General features: G+C 38.2%; 1 protein-coding gene across 3 annotated transcripts in view; it reads right to left on the bottom strand.

Annotated features, from left to right (window-relative positions):
- Nucleotides 1–12,090, bottom strand: part of PRKG1 (protein kinase cGMP-dependent 1) — a 1,181,528-nt gene that overhangs the window by 721,463 nt on the left and 447,975 nt on the right. For 2 of the 3 annotated variants that reach the window (XM_030864960.2, XM_030864959.2), the window contains exon 3: nt 335–448. In XM_030864960.2, the coding sequence (XP_030720820.2) occupies nt 335–448 (114 nt within the window). Of the gene's footprint in view, nt 1–334; nt 449–12,090 lie in introns of those variants that run through there. The other variant, XM_060286056.1, reaches the window with a different exon arrangement.

The raw sequence follows: 12,090 nt of genomic DNA, 5'->3' as shown, positions 1-12,090 counted from the left end.
TTAAATACGATTCTGAGGCTTTAAAGGCAGAAAAATGAAAAGTCTTGCTTCTGTTTAATTCTAACTTATAAAATTATATCATTTTGTAAATCCTAATTTAATGAGTTCTAGGTTAAAGGATACTTGTCATAAGTCAGCAATAAAATTTAGCTCAATGTTAACAAGCATCCTTTAGGAGGAAAATATCAACTGTATTGCAAAGCAATAATTAGAATATAGATTATTTTAATCTTTACAAAGATTAAAATCGAGAGGCATGTTAACACCTCGCAGGTCTATGGAAAAGACACTGAAAGTATCTGGAAAAAAAAAAAAGAAAAATGAACAGCCTTACTCTTGACGGTCGCCGTCCGGGTACAGTTGTACAGAATAGCCAACTCGCCGAATACTTTTCCTGGACCCATGGTGCACAGCTTCACACCTTCTTTTGTAACTTCAACCTTACCATCTAAAAAGAAGAAGGAAAAACACATCATTTCGATTCTCTCTCATGCTTCATTTCATTTGTTGCATTTCCAAGTTGAGACGAGGAGGGCCAGGCTCATTTTCAAAAATGCAAAGCAGCTACCAACTAAAACAAAGTCATCCTCAAGATGCAGTGCAACAAATGCAATAAAGTATGTAAGAAATCCATATCCTTTCCTAAATTAATCACTGATAAGATTAGAGATGAGACTAAAAGAAAACACCAAAAAAAGACAGAGATAAAAATGGCAGCATGTGAAAATTTTTCCAAATGCAATATTAGAAAACTCTGGTAATTCCAATTTTAAAGTCATTTGAATTTGAAAGAAAAATTGAGTGTGTACATTTTGTACAGCACACTTCATACTCGGGAATTCTCATCTGAGTAAGGTAGCTATGATGCAAAGGGAAATTACTTTGATCCTAGAGCATTATTTAATTGCGGCTCATGGGATCTTTTATTTTTAAACATCTTATCTGACTTGGGCAAGACTGTTTCATCTGCTTCCCAGCCCTGCAACATGGACTGTAAGGAAACCAAACTATAAGCGTTGAGGAAAAAGAAAGAGACACTGGGACTGTTGATGTTCCACAAAGGATTTGGAAAATGAAATGCTAAAGAAGGAAAAAGCTAAGTAAACAGCGTGCACTGGGTATACATTGTTGCCTGAAAGTAAGGAAATGCTATTCATGAAGGAAATGAAAAAAAATGCATTTTTAAAAAAGTCATAGCTATGTACACTAAAAATTCCATCACCTAACATAATGGGGGAAGAAATAAAAAGGCAACACAATCTATTCTACACTTAATCCTACCCTTCTATTATTCCTCCCAGTAACTTAGCCACGGTCTACAGAAGTAACTTAGCCACGGTCTACTGCCAAGCCTAATGCTTGGCAGTAGCTAGTGATTGAAAGGAACTAATGCTACCAAGTTTGTCCAAACGTCAGGCCTTCATGCACTGACTCCATAATTATCACTTTAGCTATGTGCTTCCTGTAATATTTAACTTTTCGGAGTTTTAGCTTTACATTTACTCCCACCTTTTTAAAAATCAATCCAGTTTTACCTAAGCAATAATATTTATAAAATTATAGGGTTGTTCAAATACCTATTGAGATAAAATCTTATATATTAAAAAACTTCTTAAAAAGCTGAATTCATGTACCACTGATGCAAGATGAATCCTTCAGAGGGCACTGTTCTACCCTGAAAACTATTTCATCTGAATGGTATCAATGGAGAGAGAATGCCGCAGTAATTAGGGTAAAATTTCAGACAAAATCTACTCACTACTCTTGAACTGTGTATCTGTTCCTCCTCTGTGTGTTAAGAAGCTATTTAGAAATGAATGTATCCAACAATCCTAAAAGTTTGGAAATACTTTTATGCGGGTATGACCACTAAAAAGTCTAGCTTTTTCACGCCTTACTTCTTGACTTCAGGAAGGGAAACTTTCTCTTGATAGGTACATCAAAACCAACCCAGGAAATTCATATTTTTTTAAGCTTCAGTTGCTCCTCCCATGACATCCCCACCCAGCCCTTTCTCTCAATGGCAAGCCTATTCCTCTAGAAATTTCATCTGCCACTCAAGAATGAAAGATAGGCTCAGAATACAACATAATTAAGACATTTATACATCATTTGAAGTCAGACCAGGAGTTAAGTTCTGGTTCTCTTATCAGTTCCTTACTAGCCTTGTGTCCTTGGGCAAGATGTTAATTTTTCTATGCCTCAGTTTCTTCATTAATAAAATGATAAAAGCAAAGTACCTATCTTATTGGGTAGTTTATAAAATGAAATGAGATAAAGCAGATGCAATGCTTAGCACAGTGCTGGCATATAGCAAATCTCAGTAAATACTACTTGTTATTATTGGTATTATTTGCATCATGTTTCTTTCTTATAATTTAAATGTAGGTAGGGCTTATTAGATTACACTGAAGCACAATATTCCATCATCTATTACAGAAACCAATCAAGGTCCATGTAGGATAATATTTTTTCATTTTTGTTTTTTAAATGGAGAAAAGATTTGTTTCAGATTTTCTCCCTATGGGGGGCTGAGGAGAGAACTTTGGGGTTTTAATCAATATCACACCCAAAGAAGAAAGAAGAATCTCAAGAATTCACACTGATCTACCTGGCAGAATGCAGTATTTTTGTACTCCTTCCTACTTGGCCATGTCCAGCCAACATTTGTTGTAGTATTGCTTCGACAGCTATAGTCTTATGGTGGAGGTTCCCACGTATAACATAGTAAAATTTTCTCACACATTATAAAATTTTTTTGACTGAAAGCTCTAGCTTTAACTATATTACTAGAACTAAGAGCAGAATGAATAATGCCTAAAGAACTTTCATACACAGCTCATTTTGTACAAGTCTGCTTCTCTGTCTCTTTGGGTCCCATGATTTAAAGTCTTCAGTGGAAAGGAATCCACAGGAATTAGACCACTGCTAAGAATCCTGCTGGACAGTTTCAGAGTTAGGTCTTCTTAACCACTAACCAACCTAAAAAAAAAATGGCCAGACATTGGGAGTCTTGTTTTAGCTCAGTGGTTTCTTAAAAGGCATCTGTGGACCCATCACATCAGAACTAATTTATAAAATCCAGATATTCCTCCCTCTGGGAAACTGTAAATGTCCCTCCACACAGTGACCACTCTACTTGGTCCTAGAGCCCCTTACTTCTCTGAAAAACCATGCTCATATAACACTGATCTGTTTTAACTTATGGACAGTTTATATTATAACTGTTCATGTTTCCCATTCTCATATGACTTCTAGAAGGTTCACAGCATAATTGTATAGGACTCCGGGGTTTCGAGTTTGTGCAAACACTCACTCACTTCTGGTTACAGCTCATTTTCCTGATCTGATATTTTCTTAATTTTCTCAAGATTAATTCACTTTTTTGGAAAAGATAGGTATAAGTGATTATATATATATGAATAATTAGTGTTGGTAACAGAAGGTTGAATCCCATATTAATTAGAATAGCAAAAAAAAATTTTTTTAAATACTTGCTGAAACAAAAATAGAAAGTTGGATGTCAAAAATCTTTTCCAGATTAAGTTAAACACTGCAGATTCAATATATTCACAATAGCCAAGGAAGAAAGGGATCTGATCTCATATAATAGTTGAGAAAGGTCTAAAAAGCACTGTATTTTTTTTTTTTTAATAAACAGAAAGATCTAAACGTTAAACAGAAACAAAGTGTTTGTAAATTGTTACCCTGAGTCATAATTTGATCACTTATCCTTCCTTATACCTGTTGTGTGGATGGGGAGTAATTTAGGGAGGAAGAGTGACTGGGCACTAAAAAGAAAGAAAGGTACACAGAAGGCATTAATGAGAGTTTTTCGAGAGACATTTAGAAGTGCTGTCATTTCCAAGAGCTCAATAAGATGAGTTATTGATGTGAAATGTGAATTTGGTTAAGCTCATTCACCGCGCCACACACCAGCCTTGAAGCAAAATTAGAAGTGATTATACATTTACGAAGGATTTCCAAGTACGGACTAAGTGGTTCACTTAAGAAAACTAAGAACAAGACAGTCAAAAGTTTACTGCATACACCCAGCAGCCCTTATTCCCACCTGATCAACCTCCTTTAAAGTATTAGATTCATCTTGAAGCCACTCCCCTTATAAACTCCTTTATCACACAGTGTCTAAAAACAGGATTTGTTTTAAATGGACTCCATGTGCATGGAAAGTAGGTAGGCCTACGTGTGGTAATTTTGGTTGCGAGGGGAGGGATGTGGGGAAACAAATAGGGAAAAAGTCAAGTAGGCCGAATATATAGCACACTTGTGCAGAGGCTTACAGCACTGTAGAAATAGGCCAGCTTGGAGGTTTTTATATAATTATAATTTGCTGTTAACTTTAGGAATATATTTTGATGAATTTACCTCAGGTCAGAATTTTTTTTTTTTTTTTTTTTTTGGCGGTACGCAGGCCTTTCACTGTTGTGGCCTCTCCCGTTGTGGAGCACAGGCTCCGGACGCGCAAGCTCAGCGGCCATAGCTCACGGGCCCAGCCGCTCCGCAGCATGTGGGATCTTCCCGGACCAGGGCACGAACCCGTGTACCCTGCATCTGCAGGCGGACTCTCAACCACTGCGCCACCAGGGAAGCCCCTCAGGTCAGATTTGATTAATTTCTATTTCTTTAAACAACAGAAGAGAATCATTAGCATTTATTCATGATTGTTTTAATATTTCAATTTAGTTTGATTTTCAAATATGTTAGATTGCAAATCAAATACTTTTGTTTTAAAGAATAGCAGAAGGACATTTTCAAACATCCTAGTAGAGTTCTAGACTTCTTCCATGATTTTCACTGGCTAAACTCAACAGCGATGAGAGGCTATTAGAACTGTTACTTGAGGAACTCATAATAATCCAAAATGTGGTTAATTTATGTCTTCTACTTTTTATTCAGTTTTGATTTTTTTTAAATGTGATACTATACTGGTGTTATTTTTACTATCCCCTATCTCTACCAGGAAAGGAAAGAAATATTCAAATCATTTTTGTTTGAACTTTGCTAAACTGCTAAAGTTATTTGTGCGAGAGATGTTGGAATGCTGGCTAAGATAAAATGTAAGGGTTATTTATAGTTTCATTTGGCTCTTTTTATCACTCCTGCCATTAGCATGAATAACTGAAAGCTTTATCACAGTAACTTGACAGTATTTCTTATTCTACTTCTGGTACCACATGCCCATTTATGATCTGCAATGGGCTGAGTCATAAGTACTAAATTTTTTTTTTTTTTTCTTCTTTGCGGTATGTGGGCTTCTCACTGTTGTGGCCTCTCCCGTTGCGGAGCACAGGCTCTGGATGCGCAGGCTCAGCGGCCATGGCTCACGGGCCCAGCCGCTCCACAGCATGTGGGATCTTCCCGGACCAGGGCACGAACCCGTGTCCCCTGCATTGGCAGGCGGACTCTCAATCACTGCGCCACCAGGGAAGCCCGTAAGTACTAAATTTTGCCACTTTGAGCAATAATCAACCTACCTCTTGCTCTTTGGTATCCCTATTTATGTACCACTTTTGGGAAATGCTAAGTGTTAAGAGATCCATAATAAAGCATCTATACTTTTATCTATCTTTTATAAGAATCAGTAGGTCCTATAAATAAAAGAAGACATTGAATTTACAAGGAGACCCAGAATCTCCTGGCTTTGTTTATCTTCATGGGTTTTTCACTAACCAGTGGTTTTGTACAATAGGACTTTCATGATAAGGCAAATCAGTTTAGAGATTTACTACTGGCAAGCTGAGACAGAATGGTTGGCAATAACCTAATTATGAACACTCTGTGCTTAGTTCCAACAATCCTGGTTGGAACATTCAAGACAACTTGATTGGTCTTTAAAGGGAGACAGTTGTTTTATCAAAGGTCCGATCTAGACAAGACCTTCCATCTCTTTCATTCTCTAATACATTCATGATTTTGTAGGTTTGAGACCACAGCTTTTACATTATGTATTCTCTCATGAGGGTTTCTGTAGCTCCTAGATTCAATAGGAACAATCAACATTGTGGTGGTTGAGCTGTGCTGTGACCAGCATATATACATTTTCTCTAGGAGATGAGGTTTCTTATATATCTTGTTTTTTTCCTTTTTAGTTTTATTTAGATATAATTGACATAGAATACCGCATGTAGGTTTAAGGTCTATAGCATAATAACGACTTACATATATTGTGAAATGACTACTACAATAAATTTAGTTAACATCCATCATTTCATATAAACACAAAATTTTTCTTTTTCCATGTGATGAGAAATTTTAGGATTTACTCTCTGCTTTCTCAATGGATTAACAATACTATTGTACTGAACTTGCCTTGTAGGGTCATTTTAGATGAGGGTTACTGTCATCCGGGAAGAAAGTAGAAATAAGGCTACTATGGGCTAACTAAAGGGAAAAGCCATCTCATTGCCAGGGACACACACTATATTCTTAGATAGTGTTCCTTAAGAATACTTCTTGTCCGTCATTTATATATGTCTTCTTTAAGCCAGTATAAGGAAAAAGACTGTCTCACTATGAGATGAAAGTTTGTTCTTGAATTAAAGAAGGGCAGTGTGTCAGCACCTTATCAGTTCTCTATTTAAGTTTGATTTCAAGTCCAAAAGGATATGGTCTCTCTGGATCTAAACTCCTGCTCCTTAAATGAGGTGTTAATTTTGATTGAAAAATCATTTTTTGGCCATTGAATAAATGCCTGTGAAAAATTGCCCTGTTTTAGTATTTAGTATTACGTGTTTTCTTCCTAACTTTGCTTTAGTGTTTTTTGTTTTTATTTTTTTTTGGTTTACCAGTTTCTCATTACAGATTAGCGATAAGAGGAGAGAGATAGAGACAGAGAGGAGAGAGAGAGAGACAGAGAGGAGAGAGAGGAGAGAGAGGAGAGAGAGGAGAGAGAGGAGAGAGAGGAGAGAGAGGAGAGAGAGGAGGGGGGGAGAGAGAGACAGAGGGAGGGGGGAGAGAGAGACAGAGGGAGGGGGGAGAGAGAGAGAGGGAGGGGGAGAGAGAGAGAGGGAGGGGGGAGAGAGAGAGAGGGGGAGAGGGAGGGGGGAGAGAGGGGGAGAGAGGGGGGAGAGAGAGAGAGAGAGAGAGAGAGAGAGAGAGAGAGAGAGAGGGAGAGAGAGAGAGAGAGAGGGAGAGAGAGTCCCTAAAGTATTTGTGCTTTCATAGTTTCTTTAACCATCAGGTCCTTATAATACTTTAGATGGGACCAAGCTTTCCATTCAGAGAAGTCACTTCTTTGATATTATCACAGCAATAATTCTTACTAGAAGCACAAAAGTACTAGTCATCCAAATGGAATGAAACAGAATCTGAGGTATAAGAGGCTAGTTGAGGTTCAAGCCACATGAGTGAAGAACTTTGTTTCTTCTTCAATTAGGCACATCTGATTTCCCTTCTGGTCATGACTGCTATAAATATACTTGATACAATATTTCTTTGTACTAAATTACAATAGATTATAATACATATTGAATATGAAATAAAATCAAAAACATAAATGAGGCATCTAGAAAAAATCTCACTTATGAAAAAAAATAAAGAGAAAGAGAGGTAGGTTAACATGCACATCAATATACTTGAACTTCACTTTTTGTTTTGGTTTCTAACTCTGAGGTCTTAGGGCATACATATCCACAAAGGAAACCTACATGAGGAAACAGACTGAAATGTAAGCAATTTGGATACAGAAAATCATCTGAACCATCAGAGTGAAAGTCTGGAAGGAGCAACTTACATTACAGCACTTCTGTCCTTGAGGATACTTAAGGAGTAAGAATTTACTAAACCTATTGCAGATGGCTCAACCATTGACCTGACATGAACAGGACTCTGGAAGAATTTCACAAATATCATGATTCTATAATCTTTCTACACATTACGTTTTGAAATTCTTTATTTATTTTTATTTATTTATTTATTTTTTGCAGTACGCGGGCCTCTCACTGTTGTGGCCTCTCCCGTTGCAGAGCACAGGTTCCGGACGCGCAGGCTCAGCGGCCATGGCTCATGGGCCCAGCTGCTCCGCAGCATGTGGGATCTTCCCGGACCGGGGCACAAACCCGCGTCCCCTGCATTGGCAGGTGGACTCTCAACCACTGCGCCACCAGGGAAGCCCTCTAGCACTTTAAAGTATTCAAGAGGCACTAAATAAATATCTGTGGACTAATTTCAATTTCTAGTGATGAAGAAAGGTAAAGACAGGCCAGAGAAGAGATATTCACACATAGGAAACGATCATTCCCTGAATAATCAGAGTTGAACAGATAATTTGTCTCAAGTTTATTAAGCTTAATTTTAGTATAATGCATTTTTGCTCTATTATTTCTGTGATACATGAGCACCTCAATTAGCCTAAACAATGAATGGCCATGTCTGTAGTTACTTAGAGACAGGCAAATGCCAAGTACTATTATCACTGTCAGACTTGTAGGCACTCATCATACGATTTTTGTCTCTGTTATGTTTTAATATTAAGTTTGGGAGGTTTTTTTAAATAAATAAATTCATTCATTCATTCATTATTTTATGGCTGCGTTGGGTCTTTGCTGCTTGCAGGCTTTCTCTAGTTGCGGTAAGTGGGGGCTACTCTTCGTTGTGGTGCCTGTGCTTCTCATTGCGGTGGCTTCTCTTGTTGCAGAGCATGGGCTCTAGGTGCGCAGGCTTCAGTAGTTGTGGCACGTGGGCTCAGTAGTTGTGGCTCGTGGGCTCTAGAGCACAGGCTCAGTAGTTGTGGCGCACGGGCTTAGCTGCTCCACGGCATGTGGGATCTTCCCAGACCAGGGCTCGAACCTGTGTCCCCTGCATTGGCAGGCGGATTCTTTTTTTTTTTTTTTTTTGGCAGGCGGATTCTTAACCACTGTGCCACCATGGAAGTCCCTTGGGAGAGTTTTTGATATAACATGATGGTTCTCAACTGGGGGCAGTTTTAATTCCAGGGGATATTTGGCAATGTCTGGAGACAATTTTGGTTCTAGGGAGGTTTTGAAACTAGGGAGGTTCTGCTGGCATCTAGAGGGTAGAGGAACACTGCTAAACATCCTACAATGCACAAGGCAGCCCACACAACCAAGCATTATTCAGCCCCAAATGTAAGTAGTGCCAAAGTCGGAAGCCCTGGAGTCAGCTATGTCCATGTGTATACAAAACACTCTACATTTAAAGGGACAATTTTGACTTCCACTTAAAAAAAACTCTACTAGATGTAAATTGCAAGCTAAAAATAGGCTAATACTAGGTTGCAATATTTAAGTAATCCATGTTGCCACTAGATTAGGATAGAATTAGAATAAAGACACAAAGCTACTTTACTGAATAATTTTCCCCAGCAGGTGCCACCTGAAATAGAAGTGATTATGAAAAATTTCTGAAGCAAAACTTATAAGAATATCCTACTGATGCTAGAATGACAGCCTTTTTCCAGGCATACTTGAGAATATCAGGTCCTGGCTCTACCACTGATTGGCTTGGAGACCTTGGATAAGTTATTTAACTCTCTATTCTTCCATTATCTCACTACAGATCTTATTTAATAGGTTTTGATAATTAGGTAATGCATGTGGCCAGACAAAAAAAATATAGGTTAAAAATAGTTCTTGAGGAAATTCTTTTTTCTTTTTAAAAGAAAAAATACTTTGATAGGCAGTTTTAAGGAGGGAGAGGCAGGGTCCAAGGTCTTGGTTCATAACATTTAGGAGTGGGAAGGAGGAGAGTGATAAATGAGCAGGGGCGAGGAAAAGAAAAAGACGAGCAACAAGCTGGAGATTTCAGCGAAATGGTCCTGCTGGAAAGCCTCATGTTGAGGAGGCTAGAAGACTTTTAGTAGGAGGGATCTCTAATGTACAATATTCAGTTAGTTGTTGCCAGAATTCATGTCCTACATTTCTCTCCAAATTAATCTGCTTCACACGAATTTCCTGTGTGAAGGGCTTGGAGGAAGATAAAAGCTTGAGGAAAGATCTATTGCTTGGATACATCAATAAACAGAGAGGCAAGGAAATGAAGAATGAGCGATAATGCGAAGTTGGAAAGCAGGAAATCCTCGAGTAACTATGTAAATTACGTAATTATAAAAAACTAAGGACTCGGGAATTGGCAGATATTTTAGGGGAGGACACCAGTCTTTTCACAGGATGTCAAATGGGTGCTTAATCCAATTTCACCTAAGACTAGAAAGGTTAGAAAAGAATCCACTGTGAACAAGATGTTATTGCTTCAATCAGAGATTACGTCTTCTTTATCCAAGTTCGCTTAACACCTTTGTAATGGCTCTTATGAGGCAGAAGAAGGAAGAGTTTTGAAATCAGAAGTTCTAAGCTAATATTCTGGTTTCACTGCTCTTGAAATGTCAGACATTTAGGCACTCAGTTTCTCCATCAGTGCGATGGGAATAATAGCTACCTGCTTCACAGGATTAGTACATGAAACCTATGTGAAAGAGTTTGGTGTGTGATGAAGCTTTCTACGCATGTTAGTATACACTAAACTAACTGAAGGGCCAATCATGTAATCCTGCAGTGTCTGGTTGTAAATAGGAGGAGATTAGTAAATTCTCATGAGTGAATACATGGGAATGTTAGTGAAAACGACCCGCTGCTGTGATCACACTTGTGGGAAAGCTTGAAGATTTCATTTAAATTATATTGCCTATGTAGTCCAGAAGGAGAAAAAAACGTACAGTTGACCCTTGAGCAACTCGGGTTTGAAATGCATGGGTCCACTTAGATGCCGATATTTTTTAATAGTAAATACTACAGTACTATTGAAACTGAGCAGGACCCTGTGGGGCTCCTGGGCATGGAAGCCTTTCCATGTCCCCCATTCCTTGTTTGTAGGGAACAGACTCCAGCCTCCATAACCTTCCCTGAGTCCAAAAGGGAGATTCAAACAGTTGCTAATAAGGGAAAGAAGTGGATGCAGAGACAAGGGAAGAGCAGCCAAGAAACAACAGTGCAGCCTTGGGGCAGGTCCTGGTTCCACCTCAAGCGATACACGTAACAATATCTCTGAGCTCTTTACAGAACTAAACCCCCCAACAAATGGAGTTACATTCTTCATTCCAGAGAAGACCACCTGAGGCAGATTCAAGGAACCAGAGAAGCTCATCTAGAGATTACCTGAGACCAGATTAAAGGAGTGCAGGCTCTACACACACCCTGATCAGCAACCCCGTCCTTGAACCATTGCTATAAAGCTCCTTAAGAAATCCTCTTAAAGAAACTAATTCACACAAAAATTATTATTCCTAATGACTTAGCACTGTCCATGAATAATTTGTCCCTATCTACGAATGTCCTAAATAATTTATGTTCTGAATTCAAGTACCCCTAAATGATATTAGTGCCCATATTTCAGTTTTCCTAGATTTTAGTTCATCCATTGACTCACATGAAGAACAGACAAGGAGTTTTCATTTGAGCAACTAGTTTCCTTTCCTTTTATAAACTCTCTCCCACACACCCATACCCCAGAGAAGTAAATAAAAGGAATTTGCACTCTGCCTCAAGACAGGGTAATGATTACCAACAGATCCAAAGGAAAAGTTGTTGTGTTTTATGTTGTGAAGATTCTGAAATAGTTTGTTAACTGATGCTGTACTACTGGCCAATAGACAGTTTTTACATAAACATTGGGATATAAGAATATACCCAAATAATATTATAAGAAAACTCTGGTACCTAACCTATTAGGACTCAGAATACAAATATAATATAGAAGACTTTTGGCACAGTATGATTTTAAATTATGCTTGAACACTAAGAAAACACTCTGCCTTGTATATCACTGCAACTTCACAGGGAAAAATAATGTTAAAGTTCACTAGCCCTGGGCCTTTATTTTTAATGCTCGCCTAACAAGCTTTGAAGTCCATGGTCTCTATTGGGAAAGTATAAAGTCATGAAAGATGGCATGGGGCCTGTTGACATCTCCAAGATTATAAAGTAAGAATAAAATTAAAGCTTTTCAGTGAGACCAAGACAAAGAGCTTACATAAGTTCTTCACATGTCCCACATATTTTATTCATTACAAAGCACAGCAAAAATCAGAAGACTTTTCCTGTGCTAATACCACCC

This window comes from Globicephala melas, chromosome 16 (assembly GCF_963455315.2).
Source record: "Globicephala melas chromosome 16, mGloMel1.2, whole genome shotgun sequence".
NCBI classification, from domain to species: domain Eukaryota; kingdom Metazoa; phylum Chordata; class Mammalia; order Artiodactyla; family Delphinidae; genus Globicephala; species Globicephala melas.
This window is presented reverse-complemented; position numbering and strand designations above follow the sequence as displayed.